General features: G+C 36.9%; 1 protein-coding gene across 1 annotated transcript in view; it reads right to left on the bottom strand.

Moving 5' to 3' along the window:
• MED12L (mediator complex subunit 12L) overlaps positions 1 to 27,213 on the bottom strand; it is a 320,736-nt gene that overhangs the window by 28,082 nt on the left and 265,441 nt on the right. Inside the window, exons 27-38 of the mRNA XM_063098437.1 lie at positions 24,255 to 24,443; positions 23,635 to 23,709; positions 23,328 to 23,518; positions 22,326 to 22,487; positions 20,860 to 20,971; positions 18,642 to 18,731; positions 16,774 to 16,883; positions 16,440 to 16,575; positions 15,460 to 15,621; positions 13,296 to 13,658; positions 11,230 to 11,386; positions 7,836 to 8,050 (exon numbers count right to left, since the gene is read on the bottom strand). Of these exons, the coding sequence (XP_062954507.1) occupies positions 7,836 to 8,050; positions 11,230 to 11,386; positions 13,296 to 13,658; positions 15,460 to 15,621; positions 16,440 to 16,575; positions 16,774 to 16,883; positions 18,642 to 18,731; positions 20,860 to 20,971; positions 22,326 to 22,487; positions 23,328 to 23,518; positions 23,635 to 23,709; positions 24,255 to 24,443 (1,962 nt within the window). The remainder of the gene's footprint in view (positions 1 to 7,835; positions 8,051 to 11,229; positions 11,387 to 13,295; positions 13,659 to 15,459; positions 15,622 to 16,439; positions 16,576 to 16,773; positions 16,884 to 18,641; positions 18,732 to 20,859; positions 20,972 to 22,325; positions 22,488 to 23,327; positions 23,519 to 23,634; positions 23,710 to 24,254; positions 24,444 to 27,213) is intronic.

The raw sequence follows: 27,213 nt of genomic DNA, 5'->3' as shown, positions 1-27,213 counted from the left end.
CATACACATTTCCGTTAATTTGAATGGATACAGAAATCATAGAACATTCTTTTGACTTTAAGTATTTGATAAACAATATTTTGTCTATATTTTTTTAAAAGTAAAGTCAATGATTGATGCAAGTTGTTTTCTATCTGAATTACATTATCATCTGAACAATAAATGTGCTACAGCAAACAAAAGCTGTCTCCAAAATATTTTTAAATTTGACAAAGTTTAATACAAGATTTTAAGTAAAAAAACTCCTCCCCTGCTCTCTGTCTACCATAAATTTTCAGGAAAAATTAAGCCTTTTCAGAAAAGTTTCCATACTTTCCTTTGCTGAAACAACTATTGGAGAGATTGCCTACATAACAAGTATATAATGACCTACACATCTCTTCAAAGTTTGAATAAGCAGTTAAGAATTTTTTTTTTACCAAAGTATAGATAATGTTACCTATTAAATTGGCAGTGAAACAAGTTGACTTACATTCACATCTGAGATGTGTGCTCTTTTTTATTCTAATGCTTCTTGGTTTTATGTTGTGGGTTGGCTACCTGATACCGAAACCTACAAATAATTTAATGCAAAACATGCATTCTTAGCTAGCCCAGGCAAAGCAGTAGAGATGAAGTTTTGTGACATGCATGCACAAGACCTATGCTCAACAAAACATCTTTTCCATACCAGAAAGAAAATAGAGATGATGCGTTCAGTTGAGAATTTGGGGATGGCCAGAGTGGGATGCGATGAGAAGTGTACATTTCATAACCACAGTTTTCATTATCTTGCATTGGCCTATGAAACAGCATGCCATGCGTTCCTCTACTAATGATATAAATTACCACAGAGAGACGCAAGAGATCAGGAACAGAAAGGTTCAAAACTGGGACTGAGATGAAGGTGCACGAACTGGTCTATGCTCCCAAGCCCAGGCCATGGACATCTGTTGGTTTCTATTCCATACATGTATATGATGACGATCATGAGGCAATCAAAGAGGAAAACTTTCAGAAATAAATTCCATCAAATCAAACATGGTTAATGCATTCATGATTCTGTGTTACAGTCTCAAACAAAGTGAGTAACAGTGAAATGAGGACTATAATTATTACCGGCTATAGGAGAAAAACCCGCTTCTCATTTTGATGTTCAAAGGGTAATGCTATAAAAATTTACTTAAAAAAAAAGAAAAGAAAGAAAAAGGAATGACAGCAGGGGTGTTACCATTATGTTGTCAAAGTCTTCCAGAAGGGAGACAGCAGAGTTACAGAAGTCCTACAGAAAGGGGACAGCAAGAAAACGGCAGACAATAACAGATAAGACTTTTTAGCCTAATGATGTGGGTAGCCAAAATACATATGAAATATTTACTTTAAAACAATGTTGCAGAGTGTCAAGACTTGAAAACCCAGGCCCTACAGCAGTTTCATTAATTCATATGCCAAATGACCTCACTACAGACTGGGACATTGATAAATAATACAGTAATATTCATATACAGAATAGCACCAACTAGAGGATAAATGGTGACATAAAAGAAATTGGGGGGACATCAGAGAGTTGCTGCAGCTAAGGGATGTTGGCACCCCAGTGTGAGCAACAGGCAGCCAATGTCCTTCCCAGTCTAGAGCAAGTGTGGGAGCTCACGACATCTGAATCACATTAAAAGACAAGACATTAAGTAAATGAGTCGGTAGATCATATTTGAGGGTACTTCAGAAAGTTTGTAGAAAAACAAAATTGAACTATAACATGAATCTTTCCATGAAGTTTTTGAAGTACCTCTGTACTGTTGGAGGTTGTAATTAGATAGCTCCATCCCCAATAAAGGCAAGTGAAAATAGAGCATCAGGCTTACCACCCTTTCAATCAACCACAGCAGAGAACAAACATTTATAGTGCCAAACTGTTCACACACTAACAGGGAATCTGAGGTAGGAAAAGGCAAGTGAATGCTTGGGAAAACTGCTGTTTCTCAGATAAATTATTCCCTTGTTTACATTTTTATAATCTGATTCTAAGGGACATATTGACTGAGATGTCAGAAATTTCCCTGAGCTGAGTTCTAGAGATAGAGATAGAGCAGAGGACTGTCAGTACTAACAGGACAGGAGTGTTACTATACTAAAGATTGGAAAAGATAAGAGGGATTTCCAAAGCAAATAGTATCAGTTTTCATCATTTTAGGTACAGGCATATAGTTCACTACATCTGTACATTGGTCTTTAGATCCACCTCCCACCCTCATGTCAGTGGTTCATTTCTTTACCCCTCTACGCAATTTTCTCCCCCTCTCATAAAAACAAAGCAGCATACACATCTTCTAGCTCATTATATATGCTTAATCATAATCTCAGCAAGTGAAATCAGCACCTTCCTCCTCATTTGAATAAACAGAGAAATAGTAGATTTTAAGTAACAAGCAAAGCACCCACTTCCCTGGACATGTTTTCTACCCAAGGAAAAAAATGATAGGATTTGGACATATTTACTGGTTCAGTGGTTTTCGCCTCCCAAGGTTATATTTTTGCCATTGAGATGTACATAAATTACATTCTCTGAGTAAACGCATTAAAGATAATTATAAGTATTCAAAATCTGTTTCAACAAGACTATTTTGCCTGACAAAACAAGAAGAAAATAATTTGAAATATGCTCGATTTATATAATCAGGAAGTTTATAGAAGGGAAAATAGTAAAGTTATAAAAGATGCCTAAACTTACAGGTAATCAGGAAACTGCAAATTAAAATATCACAATATAACACCATTTTATCTGCTCTGACTGGGTAAAATAACATCTAACAATATCAAGGGTTGGTGAGGACGTGGAGAAGGAAAAATGCTCATTTACTGCTAAGGGCAATCACCACCATTGTGGAAATCAAATCAGCATTTCTACTTTGTGGTACACACACTAAAACTCCCCACGTGTGCAAAAGAAACGCACAAGAATGTTTACGTGGCATTGTTAACAGGAGGACAACACTAGAAATAAGTTACATGACCATCAACAGGAGAATGGATAAATAATATGTTAATATCCATAATGATATAGCATCCAACAGGACAAATGAATGAATAAAACTACGTGTAACAAAGTGGATATAATTAAAACATTAGCCACAAAAACAGGTGCAAAACAGTAGGTGTGTGATCATTTTTACAAAGTTTCAAACCTGTAAAGTAATACTGTACAATGTTTATGCAAAAATGTGTAGAAGTAAAAAACATTGGTAAAAAAATAATGACTAAATTCATGATAGTGATTACCTCTTTACAGGAAGGGAGGGAAATGAGAAGAGATATAAGGAGCCCCATCCATATCTGTAATGTTCTATTTAAAAAAACTGATCTATAGCAAATATGGCAGAACATTATTAATATTGGTAAGTGTTAATTACATTAGTGATTGTTATACTCTTTTCCTCTTCTTGTCTGCATGCTTGAAATATAGTTCTAAAGAGTGAGTGGGAGGGAGAAAAGAAAGTAAACAGATGGATTCCAAGGTGATACCTTATCCCCAGGGTAGGAGATCAATCACCCAACAAAGGGTGATTGCTCAACTTAAATGGACCTCAATCCAAGAGGCATGTTTTCATGAAGTCGCAGACTCACTCTTGCCAAGGCGCTAACAGTTCCGGGAGGCTCTGACTCAGTCATCCTTCCTTCCTTAAATTACCTAACTCCTTCATCTGGATACACAAATGATGGGACCTGCTCCATGGCTGATAACCTAATCTTACAAGTTACTACTCGCTATAACTTGGCACATCATTTTTTCCCCTATCAAAAATCCTCCTTGTTACTGTCATAAAAATCCTTATCCTGTAGTCTGTAACCAATTGCTTTTGCTTTTTTCAATATCTGTCTCAATCCATTCAAGATAGACATATCTTTTGCCCATCTTTCTTTAGACTCAAACGAAATGGCATTGGTTGTTATAAACAATGACAAAATGATTTTGTGCACTGAGAGGGAGAAATCAGGACAAAGCAATTCCATAAATCAAGGCATAAAATAAAGTCCTTTTCCTGGGTCAAAACTTAAGATTCCTTCCGAAAGCCCCTGCCCCAGATGATTGATTTGGTGGGGCGTGGGGAAGGGAGTTCCAGCTGTCAGAAGAAAAATGCTGAGTGTAAGAAAGGGGTGGCTGGAAAACAATTCAAGCAATGTTTTGCATTATTATAACCAATATTCTACATTTTGTGATAGTTTTAAGAGAATATGTAGAAAATAAAACACAGTGATACTTTTAATACTGAAATTGGAATAAGCTTCTTTGAAGTTTATATCACAGAATTTAGACAGTAAAAACATACCATCCTAACCAACCAAAGTGACTATTAGGAAAACTAAACAACATTCCTTTTTTTTTTTGCAAAGATGACTGGTAAGGAGTTCTTAACCCTTGACTTGGTGGTGTCAGCACCACACTCTCCCAAGTGAACTAACTGGCCATCCCTATATAGGGATCCAAACCCTTGACCTTGGGGTTATCAGCACCACACTCTCCCAAGTGAGCCATGGGCTGGCCCCTAACAACATTCCTTTTTATTAGTCTGTTCTACCAGTGGTGGCCACTGAGCAAATAAGGATTGAACCAATCTTATTAGGTAGAACTAACATAATCATGCAAATAAATCAAGTGACATGCTTTTATTCTTTTAATCCTTAAAATATTTGAGAAAATAAAGATGATTTCTGTAGAATAGAAATTTCTTTTGAAATAATAAAACCATAAAAGTAATGCTGACAAAATAGCAACAATAAATGTGGCCACTAATATTTTTTAAGCACTTACTATGAGCCAGCCACTGTTCTAAGGGCTGTAATATATATTAAATCATTAACTTCACAACCACCCTATACAGTAAGTATTGCATTAGCTCCATTTTATAGACGAGGCTCTGAGGCACAGAGAGTGGTATAACCACTACACTGAGTCCCATCTAAATATGGGACATTAATTATGGAATGGAGATCAGTCATTTTTACTTTCCTGGATGAAGAATGAAACTAAGAAGAATGAGAAAAGGTTTCCTTGTCAAAACATCTTTATGCATGTCCACGTGCATTAAAGCTATAGGAAAATACACACAACCACAGTCATTACATCAAATAATCTTATCAAAAACACAACAATATGCATGCTATTTAGCACCTGTTTTCTAGACACTAAAACAATGTCTTGCATGCGTAAGGAAATATAAGACGGTCCATAACAGAAAATTCCATGATTGACTGAAGTTCATACATAGTCTCTGCAGTGGAATTAGAAGGTTATTTTATATTAGTATTCTAGTTTTCATTGTGTATCATCTAAGGCTAGATGATTTCTATATATGCTGACTTCTCTTCATTAGATGGAGATCACTGATGAATATCACATCAGTGATATTCATAAGTAATTTTAATATATGATACTGGATTATGACAAGGGGAATTTTTTTCTGCCACAATACTGTATTTAGCCAGATTCCAGGTATATTAATAGCTCATATATGATCTGGTAGGAGAGAGGAAAGGCTAACATTTCCTCAGAACCTCCACTGTGCAGGCACTGCAGCAGATGCTACGTGCAAATTTCATTTACTCTGGGTAGGATCACTGTACCCTGTGACTGCATGATGTATGCAATTCTCTTTCTTATGAGAATACATTTTCTTCAATTATCCAAGACTTGAAGAATGGTGAGAGAGAAAAAGACACGTCTACTTGTGAAAGCCCTTCAGAGACTCCAAAGCAAGTTTCAACTGTTAAAAAAGAATATGGGGGAAGACGGGGGAGATGAATACTGCACAATCACTCCTATAAAAATTGAGCTTTTAATATTTGAAGAAGGCATCTCTGACCTTAAAAGGTTAAGAAAAAAGAAGTCAAAAGAAAAACATCCAATATTAATGACAGAGTTGGCACAAAGGAATCAGAATAAATGAAAAAGAATAAATGAACTATCAGTTAATTCCATTAGAACAAGTGGTACAACTCTAGGTGAAAGAAAAGAATAGAGTCAGGCATTTTTGAGTGGTTTGAGGAAGATGTGGAAGTAATGGTGTCATCCAGGTACATTTTAGGTCATAAGCCTGCCTTCCCCAAATATGCAAAAATATCTCTGATTACATGTAAACTATTCTGATGAATTCCTCTTAAAAAATTTGTTTTAGGTGATATTATTTGTCATGGCTTATATCAAGAATGAACTTTTCAAGGACAGGAGTATTTACCTATAAATGGCCCAGTGGGTTTTTCCCCAATGCTACGAACCACTCGTAGTAATTCAAAGCTTAATTTAACAGTAACAGTTTGAAAGTGAGTTATAAATAAAGAAAATTATACCTGTGGAAAAAAGGTAGATATGAAAAAATAAATAAATAAGGCAAACTTTACTTAGGCTTTATTACTTTAAAAAGGAGCTGAATTCACCCTAGTGCGATGGTATCCTAACTTGTGATAAATTTTTTTATTTGTCTCAATAAGGGTTTGAAGCATTGGCATAACTATTTTGCTCATCCTCAAGAACTAAAATCCCAATGAGGTTTTAAATGGTTCAAACATGTTGTTTAAGTAAAATCCATGGTTTTTACATATGCTAATCAAATTCTCAACATTTATGTGTAAGAAGCAGCTTAGGCCCACCTTACCTGCCACCCAGGGAGATAAAGCAATTACTAGAGGTTAGGGAGGGACAAGCATGTGTGACTGTTCTTTGCATCTTCATGCACTTCAACTAGTTTCTTCTCTCTTGCCCTTCTTACAATTCAGGTTTTAAAAAAAAAAAAAAAAAAAAAAGAAGCATTTCTAACAATGAATGACTAACCTCCTACCTCTATCCTCCAAAATCACCAAGTGGCCCAAATGCACAAGTGCCATAAATTATGCAATGTAGAAATGCCTGGAAAGATATCCAAAAGAAAAAGGATATTCTTAAAAACATTCGAATTTTTTGCCATTTTGAAAGTTTTGTGGTTTTTCTTAGAGCAGGACACACTTGTAGATTGGCTACTTCCATTTAAGGATCATTAAGGTACCTAACATATAGGGTTGTTGTGGGATCTAAGATAACTAATACATTTAAAGTGCTCAGAGGTAGTTTTGGCATATAGTAAGTGCTCTAGCAGTGGTAGCTATTACTATTATCATTATAAAAGAGTATATAACCATTTTAGAAAAATTGGAGAATACAGAAAAATATGCAGAAACTAGAAAAAGAAGTCACAATCTCAGTTCACCCTTTTTAATGTATGTGTCTAGATTCAGACGTTTCATGAGTCTAAACTTTTTGCAATTTCATCAATGTTTTGTTAAACGAAATCACTGTCGTCTAAAAAGAAAATTCAGTTATAAAAACAGAAATAATATAAATATCAAAAATGAAATTGAATGTGCCATATACTGACATTGTAATTTATTCATTGTCTGCTACAGGCTTTATTAAGTATACACTGAAAACAAAGAGTCAAGGCAGGGCACTGTCAGAGAAAACATCAGGACTACAGAGACACGACCTCAAGGTAATAAATCTAAAAATAGTGCATGAAACTAGAACTAAAGATGGTACAGAATATCGTGGTAATTATAACACGGAATGAGCACTCAGAGAAGTCGGTAGCTCTTTTTGTTTTGAGGCATACTTTTAATAGATCTAAGACATTTCACATTCTTCTTTGACCAATAACAGTAAAATGCAAAGGAGAAAAAATATGTGTAAATGGGTATGAGTAGATATACCTGCACTCACGCAAGTATTCAGGAATATGCACACCAGAAGATGTCACATACGCCAAATTCATCCCTAGCTACAGAGGTAATGGAATGCAGAGGCCTCCAGTTGCTGGGTCTGGACAAACCTGTTGGAAAGGTCGAGTCTGGGCTTGCCTGAGAAGCCGCTGCTGCTGCTGCTGCTGCTGCAAAAGCTTCATCTGCATCAACTGCTGCTGTGACGTGATGGCATGAAGGGAGGGCGGCTGCATGAGGGCGCCCGAGCGCCTCTGCAGCATGTTCGACAGAGCCTGCTTGGTATTGGTTGGGACAAAGGAGCCCGCAGGGTCCAATCTGGAGCCACCTAAAAAAGCAACCAAAAGGAATGGCTCTCTAGGTACATTAATGCAACAGGTCAAAACTTTATCAAAACAGAAATTTCGCCTTCCATGTCTCACTTTAGGAGAACAGAAAATAATTCACTGTCCCACATACTGCAGATGTTAAAGATCTGTGAAGAGTTGCATAATTTCCAAAAGATGGGGAGGGTGATGTTGGAGTGAATTATAATATTTTAATATGACTTCATGGAGGTCGCACTTCAGTTGGTAAACTGAAACATAGAGCCGCTGGCATAACATCGGAATTACGTGGGTTTTAAATCATGCAGTCCCCTCAGGAACATATTACTTGTATAAATGTACTGCCTTCATGGTATATTTTGCCAAGTGTCCTAAGTCAGGCATAGAAACTCTTAAGTAATTTTAAACAAATCTGAAGCTCATGTTATTTAAGCTTCTTTACCATGGCAAATGAAAATGTCTGTTTTGTAGTAAAGAAACATGAAAATACTTTAAAAATCTGAAATGCTTGGGAACCTCAAATACTATGATTCTAAAGACAATACATGTTTTCTTTGAAGGCTAAAAATCAAATAAACAAGAAATGGTGATTCTGATGCTTAAGAAACCAAAAGAAATTCTTAATTTATTTGTACATATAATTTGTCAAATGCCTTTAAGAGGTAGGAAAAATTTATGTTCTTTGATGTATGCAGATGAAAAAACTTCTATACAAATATCTCACTCACGCATGTTTTATCTTTTTTTTAAAAGCAAGTTGTATGATAGAAACAAACATTTTAAAGGTGTTCCCCTGAAAATGCCACATTCTTTTAAAGATGTGGTACCACAACCAGTAATATGATTTATGGTCATTCAGTGGCATTTGCAGAATATTTGGGGAAAAACAGAAAGTCAATTTGAGTAACACATGGCAAGGTAACTTCTATTGAAGCAAGAACTGGAATAGACTATTACATAAAAACTTCAGACTCATTTATAGAATAAGGAAATTCTTTTTCAAGATTAGACTAGGGTCTACTTTCTTTTAATTTTCCTAACTCTTCGGAGCCAATTAAAGAAATAAAATATTATAAATATGTCTGCAGCCCTCTTGATATTCCTACCTACTTTCCTCACCTTTTCCTACCAAAATTCTACTCTGAATTTGGTGTTTTTTAGTCCCATGCATTTCCTTATAACTTTACAATACTGGTGTGTATATATATGAGAGAGAGAGAGAGAGATTAGTAAAGATACGCATGTGTGTGTATGTGGTGGTGTTGGGAGTGCTTTGCATTTGAGTGAGGTCACACTGTACATACTCATTTTTAACTTTATAGGATTCATTTTTATGAAAATCTATTAATTAACTCATATAAAATCTTCATAAATAGTTCATTTCTCCCAATTTATTTTCTCACATGTCATCTAATACCTAAAGTTCCTCAACTTATAAATACCTTTTTATAGTATTCTAGGGGGAGAGTGTGCATGCTTTCACAAAGTAATTAGTCTTCAACTCACAGACAGTCCCTGTGTTCCAATATCTACACAAAATTAACATGGACCTTGAAATTAAAAAGAGAAGGTCAAAAAGATGACGACAGTGTATTATTTTCCACATTTATCCTTAAGTCTAGTTTGCCCTTTGTAGTCTACATCCATTCACTTAACAATCTATTTTTAAGAGCTCCAAGTTCTGGGGATACTGTAGTGAACACAACAGAAAAAATACCTGCCTTCATAGAGCTTACAGTCTGGGGCATGAAGATAATAAATCAATAACAAAGTAAAGTATAAGCAAGTGCGGATGCTCTGGAGAAACAGAAAGAAGGGGAGGGGCAGAGAGGGTGCTGGGAAGGGGTGGGACTTACAATTTAAAATAGGGTGGTCATTATCAGAGACTTCACTGAGAATGTGATACCTGACCAAACCCAATGGAGGCAGGCAGTAAACCATGTGGATAGCTGAGGGACAGCACTCAGGCACAGGGATCAGTAAGTACAAATGTCCTGAGGCAGAAATATGTTCATATCATTTACTGAACATGTCTGTGTGTCAGACTATCTTCTAAGGGCTATATGTATATTTTTATTTACTTTAAACTTTATATATATACATGTATATGCATATGTGTAACATAAACTTTATTTCATCCTTTTAAAAAGAATGGGTACTTTGTCCATTTTGCTCACTGTAATACCCCAGCACCCAAAATAGGATCTAGTACTTCATGAAGTTTGAGACATTTTGCTGAATGAATAACTGAATCGCCCCCACCCTATAAGGGCAGATGTTAGCAAATCCATTTCACAGATGACCAAACTGAGGCACAGAGAAATTAAGACTCATCCAAGATTATATGGCAAGAGAGTGGTAGAGCTGGATTTGAACCTAAAACTCTACCTCCCAGACCAGCTCATTTAACCACCCATTTAGGGAACAAAATATGCATTCTTCCCTGCTGTTAGCCAAGAATCAAACATTTTCTTCCATAGGCCTCAAAGGTCAAACTCAAGTTACAATAAAAGTCACAATACAGAATAGGAGAAAAATTATTTGTTTGAGTGGCACATTCTAACACAATGCAGACTGAGATCTCAATTTAAATATGCTAAAACATGCAATCTTTCATCTAGAAAGAAAATTAAATTCATTTCTAATTAAGAGATGATTTTATTTAGAAAACCTTCATTTGGGATATAAAATCTGCTTGGGCTTAAACCAAAGCAATACTAAAATCAGTAACATTTACTATGGTAATTTTCCTTGTTGATATCTAAATCTTGCTGAACCAATTTTCTGAGCTGCTTCATGGTATAAAGAATATAAAATATACACCATAAGAAAATAATAAAAGACACCATGCAATATTGTCTAATCTTTTAAAATGCTAAGAATTATATCTGATAAAAATGTACACAGATCTCACAACATAAAACCTTTATCAACTTTATGTCTTATAGCTTAGATTTTAATCAACGGGATAATTTTCCAAAATCAGTACACAAACTGGTAACTGAAATTTTATTTTAGAAGAAGGAAAAAACACTTTGAGTGGAGGGAATTACAGAAATGTCAGCTGAGCACTTGATTCTTGAAATTTCCAAGTTTTCTGGAGGTTTCAGGTTAAAAGCAAAGAGAACCACAAGCGGCTTTTCATCTCAGAGTGATCTTACTGCACTCTCTCCTCACATACCTGAAGGAAGAGATTGGTTCTGAAGAAAAAAGCCAGGCTGCTGGGGCTGGCCCACGAGGTTGTAACCCCACAAGGTAGACTGTGGATGGTGCATCATCTGGGAGGAAATGGGCGAGTAGTTAGGGGGCACTCGGTATATGTTGCTCTGTGGATATTCCTTCAACATAAAGTTAAAAAAAAAAAAAAAAAAAAGTTACTTAACTCCACATTAACACACAGCTCGTTGATACAAATTCTTCCTGTTAAGTTATCTGAGATCACGCCTATCCCAGTGTGCAAGGTTGTTCTCAGAAAAGGATGATGGAAGCCAAGAGCATCACTTCACTCTCTTCAAAACACTCTCTGAGTTAAATTTTTTCTTGACATGACTTACAGCGGGCATAGATGAAAAAGGATCTCTTCTGACACGGGTTTTTAAAATACTAACATTGGCCAGCAGTCAGGAGAATGATATGTTCAAAATTTTGAAGGAAAAAAAAATGTCCAATAAGAATTTTATTTCTCAGAAAAGTATCTTTTGAAAGTGAAAGAGAAATAAAGACATTTACAAACAAACAAACAAATAAATAAAAAGAAAATACTAATATTGAACAACACCCACAGTGGGAAGCCCATCTTCAGCTGCTAAGTCTTCTGATCATTTCACCTCAGAAGGCCTTACTGATCCCATGAGTCTGGATGAGAATTACGCCAGAAAGACCCACAACACTTCAGAACCATTTCCCCGCATAGATGGGATCTTCCTTGCAATTTTCAAGACACCACTCTAAAGAAGTCGACACCCCTTTATCTCCCATACTTTCTCTTCCTTACAGCACCTGCAAAGTCTCTAAGGATTGCACGTGAATGTCTCAATGGCCCCACCATTGCTCCTACTCTAGTCTAGCTTTAGAGGATGGGGAGAAACAAAACCTCAGTTCTCTGCAATTTCACCAAAGAAAGAAGAGGCAGCTTCAGGAGGAATACGGGAGAAGGGGTCATGACCAGACTCATCTGGGGAATGCGATGGGTTTCAGGGCTTTTGCATCTAAAAAGAACCAATGACTGACAGGCTAGGATATCCAAGATTTTGGAGGGTGTCAGTCTGAACTGTATTGAACATGCCTTCAAGACAAAGGAATATAGGTAGGAAGACTAAATGAGGACAGCGCACTGATACTCAAGTCACATCCAAAAGTGATGATAGTCATTTCTATAATAATATTAACCACCGAGCTATGAGCTAGGAAAAACATATTTGCTTTTGACATAGGTAAGCACTAACGATAATTACTCATGAATATCTGAACACTAAGTTGTAAATATTTCCTCCGCTGTGTAGCAAGAACACTCTTGAATTTTATTTTTAAAAGTCTCAAATTCTCTCAAGTATTTTCTAGGCAAATTTCCAGGAAAGATATTTTAGGCATTACTGCTTAAGTTCCACAAAACCATTTCTAAATGACCATCTAATAGATTTCTGTTGTTTTAAAAAATTCTTAGAAGTAGGCAAAAATAATAGTGAAGCATGAAGTAAGACTATTTAAATTAGGATAATTTTATCTCTTAGAAAGTCTGCAGATATGGTAAAGAGGTAGAATATATAGGAGGGTAAGATGAAATAGTAAAATATGAAATCTCAGGAATATCCTATTGGATATGTTAGATGTAATTTTATCAATAGAAAGGCAAATAGAGCTTTTTGTGTTAATTTACTGCAGATATCAATCACCCTTAAAGCAATAAATATTTTAGATGCACCTAATAATAAAAATATGTAAGAGGATGAAATTTTGCGGTTCTAAGAAATTCAAGCTTCCATTATGAGGCACTGAAATATTAACGAAATATTACTCACAGCAGAAGCCTAAAAGTAAAGTTATTCATAGTGGAAAAGGGAAAATTCAAAACTTTCGTTCTGTGGTCTGTGACAATTCACTGTGTGCCGTTCAGTTAATTACTACGGAAACTGATTGGGATCACTGCTATGACAAGGCTTGTGCTGCGCTCAGTGGCATCTGCAGGGACAGAATGTGGGCACCAGCAAACACTAATGGACCAAAGCTCTCCTTAAACCCTGTGCTTACATCGACCCTTGCGCTTGATCTCGTCTTGCGCTTCCTTCCCTTTGTTTTCTTCTCCTCATCTGTTGCAGATTTCCCCTGATCTGACAGCTCGGCCGATTTCCTTTCTGGTTCCTGAGAGACTGGAGATGAGGGCTCTTCCTCTTCCTCCTCGGGAGGCAGGGGCAGTGGCTCGAGGTAGTAACTTCGGGGCTTGGGCATGGGGTGTGTGTGATACAAAAGGAGGTGGTGCTGCTCCTCATACTTGATCACTTTGCGGTCCACTCGGACAGTCCCGAACCAGGCCCAGGACAGAGGGGCTGGGTTCTTCTGACCCTCAAACAAGTCCCACGGGGACACCTTCTGCTTCGTAGAGACCTGAAGACCCTGTGGTAAAATAATGCTCTATGACAACACATTCAGAGCTTTTCCTGACTCACAGACCAGGTTTGCTTAGGATACGGACTCAGAACATTTTGGCTGGGGTGGGCCTTGCAGCACCCTAGCAGACAGGGTTACGCAGCTTGAACACTGGAGAGCAGCGGCTAGAATTCACACCTTTAGGTTCAGATCTATAGTTCTTTATACCACATGATGCTCTGTTCTGGCAACAAAAGGTAGTCCAGTATATTTTACTGTCAAATGCAGTTTTCATTTAGTTATATTTTTAGCCCCCCCACCCCCAAAATCTAAAGTACACTGCAAAGTTGATCTTACTATACAAAATTATAATCAGTTATAAATCTCTGGGATCTGTATTATTTTTAAGATAATACAAAATTTAAGAGTCAGCTTACAGCCAGACTCTAACTGGGTTCATATTAACTTCAATCCAAACCTGTATGAACTTGGTTCAATGTGGGGACCTTTTAAGTACTTGATAAGCCAGTCTCTGAGGAAAGTATTATTATTACAGAATTAAATTATAGCAGCACGTACAAATAAAGTCTCCCAACTCAAGCTTATCTCCATTGATTCTGGAGGAGGAAATGTTATTCTGTTTGTGAAAGTAAAAGTTACTTATTTTTAACATGAACTGGTACTTTTCCTAGCACACCGATATAAAATTTTTGTCCTCAAAATGGCCCCTAAAATAACTAGTCAGTCATTCCATAAAATATGTATGCTCCAATTACTCTTTCCTTGGTGTTTTCGCCCAAAATCAAGGCTCAATTACCACCCATAAAGTGTTTCCTAATATTTGTCTTGAGAGGAGACTTCTTTCCTGGGTGCCAGACCACAGATCCAAATGGATTCTGGGTGTCTCACCACTAGAGAGCCCACTGATACCACAAACTATGATTCCAGCTTTCTCTTTCCACAACCACAGTAGTATTAGGTACTCAGGCTACTCTGAATTACAAGGATATTTATTACACTTCTCCTGGGTCTCATTCTTTTGTGTCTTTACATAAACTGTCCCCTTTGCCTGTACCACACTTTTCCCCACCACCCAGCTAACTCTGAATCCTTCAAAAATGACTCAGGTGTCCATTCTCCTAGGGAGCCTGCTCTGAGTACCTGCCCTTCACCTGAGTTCACTGGCTCTTCCTCAGCGTCCCCTAATCCTCTCTGTACCACGACACACAAAGTTCATCACATTGCAATTGTCTTCCTCTTGAGCGCAGAGGTGCTCTGTCTTTCATCTCTGTGATTGCAGAATGTCTGAGGTTGCTCAATGTTCATTCAAAGAATAACTGGCCACTCGTCTCATATTTTAGAGAACCTTCTTTAACATATAAAACAAGTATCCATTAAATATTGTTTGATGAGCATGTGAAGTATCATAATATTTAAAATAATTGTGACTTGAAACAGCTTACTACATGAAGACATCTATCAATAAAAATTTTCTTATCTAAACATACTCTGCTTCTAAAAATATGAAGTACAATCGGAACTGGTCTTTGCTTCTTTTTTTGTTTGTTTAACACCTATTTTTCCCTTGGTGGATTCCAGAAATTTACTTAAATTCAGGTAAACATTTTAAATAAAGGTTGTCACAGATTTGACCTATTTGTATTATAATGCCAATGACCACTGCATTTACATGACAAAAATAAGCCTTAAAAAAAAAAATCAAGAAAATGCAAAGTTGAGATTTTTATATACCCTATAGGAAGATAAGAAAAATATTTGGTTTTTGTAAAATATAGTATTAATATATGAGAAAAACATTTACTCTTGCCTGTTTTTTATCTATAGAGTCAAATCCAGCAATTTTGTTTCCCTTTGTGTCGATCAAGGAACCCATAGGTTCACAAGTGATAACATCACACGTCTGTTTAGGCAAAGGTAGCAACTGTCGAACTTTGTCAATGCTTTCTGACCGCTTGTCTCCTAGCTCTTTCTAAATAAAAGAGAGAGAGAGAGAGAGAGAAGGAGAAGTGGTACAGAAATTGTAATGAAGGCAAAGTTAACATAAAAGAAGTTCCCCTATGAAACATTCCCTTTTTTACAGCTAGCATGTTCTTTAACCCTGAAAATGGTCTAGGGGGCAGATCCCAATTAGACTGGTGAGTGTTTCATTTCTTCTATTTAAGTAGAAAATAGAACACATACAAAGGCACTCTTGTTACACAACAAACATCACAGTGCTGAGATGACAAAAATCCAGGGTAGCGTTTGCAATCAGAAGGCAGGAGCTGCAGCACGGACCACTTTCACTCGGGGTCAGACCACAAGGTAACGAACAGTCAGTTGTTTTATTGGTAAAATCATCAGATATACTGATTTACTTTTGTGCACTGTTTTTTTATGGTTTGTTTCAAACATTGTGTTAATGGTTCGGCAAATGAACAAAATTTACAAATATCAATACAGATGGTTATTTTTCAACAACATGTGCCCGTCTAAACATAGATTTATCCTAAATCTAATGTTGGCATTTGGTTACATATTTGATAATGGATTTCTAAAGTTCCTTAAAAAATTAGATATGCTTTGTGAATATAATTTTTTTTAAAGAAAAACCTTCAAGATTACATGCTTGTAAACTTTTGGGGACTGGTAAGTTGAGGTAAAACAAATAGCAAAATAATCACATTACATAAAGTTGAATGCAATAAATTTACTGCTCACTAAACTAATTGCTATTAAGATAAAATGTACTAGATAACAAATCCATAAATGGCTTGAGCTCATACGATAAGCTGATCACAAACTTACTTTCAGTTTCTTTACTAAATTCATGTATGCCCGTTTGTTCTCTTCTGATCCCCCTGGGGATGCATTTGATAGGTCAGAGGCTAATGTTCCATTGATTAAAACACCCAGCATGTCAAGAACTGTTGTGAATAATTCACTAAGAAGAGAAAGAAAATAATTATTTTCATCTTAAAGCAAAACCAAGATGCACTTCATTAACTGAGCATTTTTATTTAAAGCTCAGAATTTTTAGTGGTACCTAAGTAAATAAGATGTGGCAGAATTGTCCTTAATATATGAAAGTTCATACCATGCACACATGCAGCAAAATTAATGTGAAATGATAAGAACATACTTGTTAGTGTGCATGTCAACAGTTCCTGAAGTGATTATCTGGAGGAGCAGGAGGGCCCAGTCTGTGGTCCATTGGGTGCTCCTCTGCACCGTGTCAAACATTCCTCCTACCTAGCGTACAAAACACAATACAAATTTTACATTCTGTAAGAGAAAATACTACCTCTAGGACATTATGTGGCCAAATTTTGTTAGTTCAAAAAAGAAGATCCTCTAGCTTACGGATTATCCTATCTTCTCACTCATTTAGCTACATATTTATCACTATTTTTAGTTCCTTCAGAGTTTGGTCATGCAAAAATTAAATAAAGAAGGGAAGTATCTGAACATGGGCACCAATACAATTAACTAGCTTTCTTTTCTTCCTAATCTTTCATGATACCCAGTTTAATGATGTAACTGTAGTTGAATTAAACCTGAATAGCATCAAAACCACGTAACCCGAATATCTGCAAGTTCGTGTTGCTCAATTACTACTGGATCTAAGTCTGCTCTCATAATACACTTGAAAATATCCACTAAATTGGGAAAATAGAATAGTTTGGTCAGGGCCCTCACCTCAGGTCCCACTGGGTGGGGTTTTAGCACATCCATTATAAGCAAATTTTGTGTGTGTGTGTGTGTGTGTGTGTGTGTGTGTGTGTGTGTGTGTGTGTGTGTGTGTGTGTGTGTGTGTGTGTGTGTGTGTGTGTGTGTGTGTGTGTGTGTGTGTGTGTGTGTGTGTGTGTGTGTGTGTGTGTGTGTGTGTGTGTGTGTGTAGTCAGTGCGCATGTGTGCCAATGTATCTTTTTAGTTTTATTGCTGTTCTTGTGTTCTTCAGAGAGGGAGAGGGGGAGTGGGAGGGGGAGAGGGAGAGGAAGAGAAGAGAAGTTTTAGTGAATTGGGCAGTGGTGTCTGCCTCAAGTGTCCACCTGGCGCAGCCATGCTTTCCAACCTATCGCTTCCAAGGACCTTTTGGCTGGTTGCCTAGCTCATAGACCTGCGTGAAGGGGTCTATTGACCCAGCCTGGCATGTGAAGGATTTGTGACCCAGTCTGTGAATGGGCTTGAGGGGTCTATGAGCTCCAGACCCAGCCCTAGCTCGACAATTGGCCCAGTTGGTGCAGGACTGCCAGCAGGTAAAAGAGCCTAACAACTAGCGTGGTTGCCTAGCCGGAGCACCACAACTAGCGTAGTCATGGTTGTGTAGCTAGACAATTGGCATCACGAACAGGATAAAGAGTTAAACAATTGACACTGTGAGGATTCCAGGCCTTAGCCTAGCCAGACACACTAACACACAAGTGACAATGAGCAGGAGGCTTGGCCCACAGGCCTGCCTGCTTGTGTGTAGGAATTAGGTTAAACACAACTGCCAAAACTTCAGCAAGCCGTCTTCCCGAGCAGCCTTCATCTGGGATTACACAGTGGGAAAAGAAAAATTCAAAGGAGTGCACCATGTGTGAGAAATTGTACATTTCTGTAAAACCTCCCTATGGGCTTCGTCTTTATGATCAATTTGCTGGAAAGGGTGACAAAATTTTGAGTTAATGGACTTTTTTTATGGTTTTGAAATTAGTAGAAGCTAAAGCTCATCTCAAAATACTAAGGCTGTTAGACCTACTATTAGCACAAAATGAAGAGAAGAAGAGATTCTCTGCGGCAAAGGGTGGAGAAGACAAATCAATGTTTAAAATACCTACTATTGTCTAGGAGGCAGACCAGACAGGAAGGAAAGCAGCAAGGAAAACAGAAGGCTGGAGACAGGAAAGTACAGCAGAAGGCCCTGCCTTACAACGCTGACTTTGCCTGAAGGAGAAGTGCAAGGCTGAAGTCACTCTGACATACAGACATGCGTAATGGCAGGAAAACACTACAAAAATCTCTTACCAAATTCAGGCGGAGCTGCAGGGCTTCGTGCATCATCTGCCGTGCTTTTATGTCATCTTGGTATCGTTCTTCTCTCCAGTTACTTAAAATCTAAGATCAGAAGAAAAAAGAAAGTAAAAAAATGAAGACCTATCCCTCCCTGTTAAAATTGAATTTTTCTCATATTTAAAGTTAAATTAAGATTTTTACTGACAGCTGAAAATAACTTGTTAGCTTTAACAAATTAACAAAGCTAAATAAAATTTTAGCTTTCCTCCTCTTCTTCCATGAAGACAAAAATCTGGCTATTTCTTTTTTCATTTGCCTTTCTAGGTGGGAGAAAAAAAGTCTTATCTAATTATATATCCTGTTACTAAGTCTGGGAAAAATGCTTTAGAGAGCCGTCAAGTTAAACATTAACAAAAAACTTCTAAAAACATTATTTTGCCAGTCTTATGAAGATAAATATTGGAAAGATTACATTTTACATAAGTCCCAAGATATATTTCTAGGGACATGCTATGAACCCAGCACATGTACAATTTTGATGTTTTATTGAAGAGGGACTTGCTGTCTTATGAAAAATACAGCGTCTTAGACATCAGCCCAGAGGTATGCCAATCTATAGAGTGGGCTGTGTCCTCACTTCTTCACTGACTCAGACCAGTGCTAGCGAAGGAAACGTTTGCTTAGGAAAAGCAAGCCACAATGGGCAACACCCCAGAATCACATGACATGAAAGAGAAAAAAAAACAACAACAGAAAAAACCTGTCATGTTCGGAAATACAGTAGCTAGTGAGTATCACCTTACAAGAGCTGAAATGCATCCCATGCACAAGTAACCCATCTCAACAGATGACCTGCATGGCAAGAGGAGAACACTTCCCAAATCTCATCAAAAGATAGGGACCTCTAACAAGCTAAATGAAGGGTGCAAGGCCATTAATGAAACACACAAGCTCTCATGGAGCTGACACAATAGTAATGGGACAAGTACTGACAAGTGTCACAAAGGGTATGGAGCAGAGCAAGGGGATAGAGAATGACCATGGTCCTGTTTTTAGAGGGTGACCATGGCCTCTCTAAGAAGGTGACATCTGAACAGAGACCTGAATAAAGTGAGGGAGCAGGTTATGCTAATATCGGGGAGGAAAGAAAAGATGCACAGGCACTGAGGGGAGCATTTGCTTGGCAAGTTCAAGAAACAGCAACACCGACAACGAGAGGACTGAGAAGGCCATAACTGCAGTAAATGAGGTAGAAGAGGAGTTGGTGCCAGATCGCATAGGGAGGGCCTCATAAACCCAGACTTTGAATTTTTATTCTAGGTATAATAAGAAACACTGCAGCATTTTGGACACCAGAGAAATGTGTGACTTACATTTTAAAAGGATGACTTTGGCTTCTCTATAGAAAAAAGATCTCTCATAGCCAAAAAGGTGAGAGTTAATGAGCAGACCAATTAAGATCAAGTGTCCTCATCCATGTCCACCCAGTACCATTTGAAAGAAAGACACGGTATCACAGAAACAGCACCACAGAGAGGGGTCCACTAGGTTCTGCACCAGGATAAAACACCTCACACGACCAATCTATCCACTTTGCTGGGTTCCATGCTCCCCGATTTCTAATTTGATCACTTAGTTTCCTTGCAGTACAGAGAATGCAAGTGCCCCAAACAGTGACCAGAAGAACTGTGGTTCACAAAGAGGCAATGTCCAAATTCTTTGTAAATGAACAAATATGGCTTCTGATTTATAAACAAGTTTCTGGTGCACTTGGCTGGCATCAAACTGGCTCTGGCAGGCAAATAAAATTGAGTTTCTAAACTGACAGTGCTGAAGCTGAGACCCTGCCCAAAATGTGGAAGCCCTGCTTGAGGAGTGGGACATGGGTTCCTCTGTGTCACTGCCATCCCTATTGCCACACAGATCACTCCAGGTCCTCTCCCAGAAGGCAGGGTTAGGAGAGACGCAGATGCCTCAAAGTTATATGCGATATGCAAAATTTTACTTTTATAGTCTATACACATTTATTGTATGCATAATTAATATTATAAAATTGTTATTCTTGTGGTGACCAGAATGCCAGGTAGAAGAACAGGGCATGGATTGTGTTTCCTGGCAACTAATCAAAACATGCTGCACCCTTATTAGTTCAATCTCAGTATTTGAGAGGAAAACAAATGAATGCCATTAGAAGGATACTTGCCTGGCTTAATATTACACTATACTTTACCTGGTTAACTTGATTCTGCAGAGATGTTAGGAGGCCTTCCCGTTGTTCATCCTGTCCCTTAAGGCAGGTAAGTACCAGTGAGAGGAAAGGTTGTTGACTCAAAAGAGACATACTACAAAGGAAGTAGTGACAGCAGATCTAGTTAGAAAGAATGAATTAGTTCCCATTGCAAAGTTCATTTCTTTCCCTTGGGCTTTTGGCTTTTATTTTTTCTATCAGATAAAGGAGGGGGTGGTAAATAGCCAACGACTATGTGAAAAGTTAAATCATGTCTCTACTCCCTACTTAAGAATGCTTCTAAATAACTTAATATCTCTTTTGCCCTTGAAGGCATTCTTAAACTAGCATAAATCCATACTGCATGTGAGTGTGTTGGGGCAGTGGGGGGAGAAAATAATGAATTTGTGTTTTACATCAAAACTCAGAATTTAAAAATACGCAGAAAGAATAGCAATTTACACAGAGAATAAAATGAAAACTTTCTGATACAAAAGTCTTATTTTAGAGTCCAAGAAACAGGTCTGTATGTGTGTTGTGCTTGTTTGGGGGTTTTGTCTTGTGTTTAAGTGCATTTCTCAGACCAAAAAGCATGGTACTTGAGTGAAGTCTGAGGATTCCAAAAACATGTGCTTGCTAGTGACATCCAGTGCACGGTTCCACCACAGCCACCATTGGTAATGGGGTTTCAAAGCATTTGGTAAAAACTCTGTTTCAAATTGGAATTTTAATGAAATATCTTCAATTCGCTAACAATCGATAAGTCATATTTACTTACAAACTAAGTGCTACTCTGGAATGAAATACTTCTTAATGAGATCTAGGCCAAAATATTTGAATCACTTCTTTCACGGGCAGAACTGAGAGAGGTGACTTGGGAAGAGCATAAAATAGATTTAGGAAACATTAGTTTTGGTGGCTTTGAACTCTTAATATCTAGTCCAGAATAAGAGCCCTAAATGTTAAAAATACTAGTAACTATTTCAGGGTTCAACATTCCAGAATTATAAATAAATCATTCTGCATTTTAAAGATAAATACCTAAGTAATAAAAAATTAAAATTAATTAAAAATAAAATGTTAGGGCACTTCAAAAAATTCATGGAAAAAGAGAATTGAAAGATAATACAAATCTTTTCGTGAACTTTTTGAAGTACTCTGGTATAGGGACCACATAGGTAGCTATCCAGATCTGATTCAGTTGTTCTGAAGTGGGGCTCAGAAGTCAGAATTTTTAACAGTTCAGCAGTGATCTGGATACATAAGCAGAATTTAGAACTAGTATATAACATTATATACCCTGGAACTTTTTAGGACTAGAGCCTTGCCTAATAGAACATTTCCGATTCCATTTAAAAACTAGATTTCAGTAGTCAGTGGATAAAATGACCACGTATGTTTGCAGAGTGCTAGGTTTTCTCAGTTGTTCCTTACACATTCACATAAACAGACACATCTTCCAGCTATACCTCTTCTGTTTTTGTCTGTCTCTTTCCTTTTTTGACGAAGAACCCAAGTGCTGTCCTTTCTCCAACTCTTCTCCAGCAGCCTTCAACACTCTTCCTTGCACGGAAGTTGGCAGCCTGGCGATGAGGGGCGCCACCAACCATACGCCCCTGCGTTCAGATGAACTAAAATCAGAAACAGGTGTTACACCCCCAAAAAGCATCTTTTTTCTCTGTCATAAAAAAACTCCAAATCAAAACACGGAAGCTCAAGACACACAGATCATTCTAAAATTTCCCTTTTATTCCTGCATTATCTTTCCTCAGGCCAATCACCAGACGTGTGCAGACACTTCCCACCACGCTTTTCGAAAGCAATAGAAGGTGCAGACCCGGGAGGATACTGAAACTAAACTATTTTTCTTTTAGCGTTTTTCTGTAATTCTGGCTCACTGATTAGTAACAATCCTTTTGTCTAACAATACACTTGTCTGTCACGTTTACAATATGAAATGTCATTATGTTTAAGCACAATAATAACCAATTTTTAAAGTTTTAAAATTTACTAGTTATACTTTACACCAAAATGACAAAATACAAATTAATCTGCCTTTCAAATTAAATGGTTACTTTAAGATTCCATATGCCTACTAGTTCTAATTCTGAACACAAATTACCATATTTGTGCAAAACTGCCAATTAATAAAGATGGCAGAAAAAAATGTTTCCTGTATAATGAACACCTTGGAATACAGTGGCCTAAAGGATGCTGAAGGCACTAATCAAACCTGAGTTCATCTAGGGTTCCAAGGCATCCGGGCCTACTTAACCAAATGTTTAGAATGCCAAGCTATCATCCACTCCAGCTTTACCCTTTAACTTTTTAAATAATGATAATTGTCACTTACAAGTAATTATTTCCTTCACATTCCTGTGGCTTAAGGAAAAAAACTGCAATACGTAAATAAAATTTACTGTTACATGTGAAAAATTAATGATAGACCAATAAAACTAGAAAGAATATACCTTAGAAATGTTTTTATTCCATTCTGTCTTGTGCTAGTTGTATCGGCACTTCCCATGCTATTTGGGTTAAAGAGGCTCATGCCAGAGTTAGCAGAGTTATTGTTCATGTCAGCAGACTGCTGGAACACCTCTATTGTTGCCTTTGCAATATTGTCCAGTAAGATGTTCATTTCGGCCACAGAACCAGAGCCCTAGAGTTAGATGTAAAAAAACTAGCATACATATGTATTCTTTTACCCTCAAATCTCAGGTGTGTTTTTGCTTATCATAAAATTTTATACATATAACACTTTCAGTATATACTCACAGGGTCCTTCAAGCACTGTTTGATCATTAACTGAAGTTCTAACCAGGACTGTCTCAGTGTCCACTGCTCAAGATTCTGAAGAAAAAAATGAAACATTAAAAATATTAAATATGTGTTGAAACATAATACTTTCTTACAGTATTCTCTCTCAAGAAAGAGCAGAATAATCATATACAATAAAGGAATTTAAATGGATCAAAAGGCTTCCAATCTCAGTACATATATTTGGTGTAGACACAAATAAATGGCAACATCAAAATAAAGTGCCTGACTTAGCCAGGCACTGAAAATAAATAAGACAAGCATTTCTTCCCTCAAAATCCCATTCCAAAAGGATTTCAATATTTCTTGAATAATACATTAAGAAGCCCCTCTACAAAGCTTATTTCTCATGTAAATACAGTAATGACTTAAAATATCAATATTTATCTGATGATTATATACAATTTGCAGCATCTGTGTCTACCCAGCAATAAAGTGTGGGAATTCCTCAGAAAAGAAAGTTGGGGGAATAAAAATCAAATTAATTGAAGTCAGGAATTAGCAGTGACAAAATCTCCTTAAAATCACAAAGAATGTGTCAAATGACAGAAACATAATCTTTAGAATATAGTACTTACCTGAAGAATGCGCTTAATGTGCTGTCTTTGCAGGTTGTCCCCCTCAGTACATTCTTTAATGCCATGAGGATAACAGATAAGCTGCAGTAATTTCTGCGCTTGCATATTTGAAAGCACAGGGTCCAATATGAGTTCTTTGTCTGTACATAATCTTTCAGGTTCTTTTAAGCAATGTTCTCCTACCCATTCCTGAAAATAATATGGCAGTTAAATCGATAGGCACTGACTTAAAATATATGTATGTAATACGCACTCCATTCACAGTAGAATGGAATATAAAGCTGACAGAAATCTTCCCATTTAAAAAATTACAAGAAAAAAGTAGCAAAAACAAATAAAATTTCTAGCATTTTGTCTTAAAGAACCTTGGTTAAAGAAAAAAATGAAAAACATGCAAAAAAAGAAAAGGAAAGAAAAGAAAGAAAATATTGATATGTGTTTCCAACTGGAAAATGTGGCATTGATCTAAGTATTATTTTGGAATCAGTGTTTTTTAACTCACTGTATAAAGATAATGATTCTATATTATATACACTCTACATCATTTCTATGGAACACATTCCACTAAATAGACAGAACACAGGTTAAAGCAGATATTTAGAAAATTACCTTCCTTTTTGACTGTTATGAATAGTGAGACTATTATTAAAAAAAATTTGTGCACATCTGTTTTCTATACAATTATTTTCTTAGGATAATTTCATAGAAGTGCAATTGCTGCGTCAAGGACTATAACAAAAATTTAAGGCTATAGATGCATATGACTAATTGCCCTCCGAAAAGTTTCTACCAATTTACACTCCTTCACTATTTTTTAAAATGTAAATCCTTATACTAAATGGGATAAGAAATCACCACCAGTAACAGAGCCTCATTTGAACCCAGATCTATTTCAGATGAAGTCCATTTCTTAACCACCACACCAGTGGCTCAATGCTGGTTCTCCATTAAAATCACCTGGCGAGCTTTATAAAATTCCATGCAGAGGCCCTAAATCAGACCAATTAAATGAAACTCAGGTGGTGGCACCCAGATAGTAATTTTTTTAAATGCCCCAGGTGATTCCAATGTGTACTCACAGTTGGGTATCAATGAACAACTGCCTCTCAATACCTATATAACGATTTACCTAACTTTAAAAAAAAATTTTTTTTTAAAAGATGACCGGTAAGGGGATATTAACCCTTGACTTGGTGTTGTCAGCACCACACTCTCCCAAGTGAGCTAACCAGCCATCCCTATATAGGGATCCGAACTCATGGCCTTGGTGTTATCAGCAACACACTCTCACAAGTGAGCCATGGGCTGGCCCCGATTTACCTAACTTTTACCATGGTTATATAACATACCTACAAAATACAAAAACGTGACACTGTCAACATTATGTCTACAAAAAAGTACGAAAGAATATGTTATGCCAGTATTTTTTTAAAAAAGAACAGAGAAATGTTTTTAAAAACATGAAAGAATAAACCAGAAAATAATGAAATTAGTCCCCTCGGGCAGGGAGGGGTAAAGGGTAGAAAGGAAATGGAAGGGAGGACACATCTCTGAGTACCTTTTGTGTAGTTCGGCTTTTGGAAGTATGTTATTTTATAGACACAGCTAAGGGGGAAAAAGGGAATCTAAACTGAATGTAAACAAAAACAAATAAATCCAATTGTATTTCAAATGAAGAACATACTCACAATAAAGGAGAAAGTTCAAATAAATTTTGAACCAAGTACTGTAAACCCTCAGAGAGAAAGGAACTGCAAACAAAACCTCAACTCCTTTTGGTAGGTTTGTTTCTCCTAGTGATATGTATGTGTGATAATTCTGAAACTATATTAAGTATATAGTAGAATTAAGCCAAACTGGTAAACAGTTTGGTCACCGGGAATCAGGGCTCTCACTGTAAAAGGTGATACCAATATGGAATAGGGGAATACAAAGAACAACTTCATGGGGTTGGATTGGAACTGGAAGTATCAGTATGAACTCACAGTTACAGCACACACACATTTATGTATATAGATGTATTTTTTCACTAGTTCTGTCTGCTGAAAGAGCCTAGAAGCAATGATACCCCATAGCAATGAACACACAGAGTACCCAGATCTTGGTTTCTATACTGTCCTCTACTAAATAGAACCAAAGTTCCTAAGAGGAATGGGTAATTTCAGGTCTGGGACAGGTAAAGTAAAAGATGGTCCAGAAAGTAAGAAAATACACTTTTTTAAAAAAAAAAAAAAAGATGAAATATGCCAAATGATGCAAGAGCCAGGATAAAGGGATTCCCATTGGACAAATTTGGGACAATTTGAACATGAAAAATAACTAAGAACAGTATATTATAACCCTTATGGACAATAAATAGGGGAGAAGGGTGGGTTCTTTAAAGTAAGACAAAAACTGATATTGTGGAGGGACAGAAAGAGTCAAAAAAAAAAAAAAAATCACTATTTTGCAACCATCAGAGCGAAGACTACTTTGGACAAGAAATGAAATGATTGTTTATGAAGGGTGGGAGAGTTTGATAAGGAGCTGAAAATTTGCATCACCTCCCCAAAGTGTCTCCCTAAAGATTGCTTATTAATTGTAGGGAAAAAAATAATAAGTATGCAGTGGAGAAATCTTGAAAGTACACAATGGAGATACCTTGATCAAAATTAACATCACCAATGAGGTGCAAACGGACATCATGTGCCTTCAGATGTGATTAACTAGAAGAACACAGCATTACTTCCGTAGTGTTTTGGCCAGGGATGTACAATCTGAAGCTAATGTACAGGAAACCTCAGACAAAATCAAAATGTGGCTATAGATGAGAAAAAATTACTATACCAATGCTAAATTTTCTGATTTTTAATAACTGTATATTTGGTTATGTTATGAAATAAAGACTGAAGTACTCAAAAATAAAGAATAAAGTATGCCACCTACTTTCAAATAGTTCAGGGAAAAAAATATTTCAAAA

This window comes from Cynocephalus volans, chromosome 1 (genome assembly GCF_027409185.1).
Source record: "Cynocephalus volans isolate mCynVol1 chromosome 1, mCynVol1.pri, whole genome shotgun sequence".
NCBI lineage: Eukaryota > Metazoa > Chordata > Mammalia > Dermoptera > Cynocephalidae > Cynocephalus > Cynocephalus volans.
Note: the sequence above shows the minus strand (reverse complement) of the source record. Positions and strands in the feature narration are given on the sequence as shown.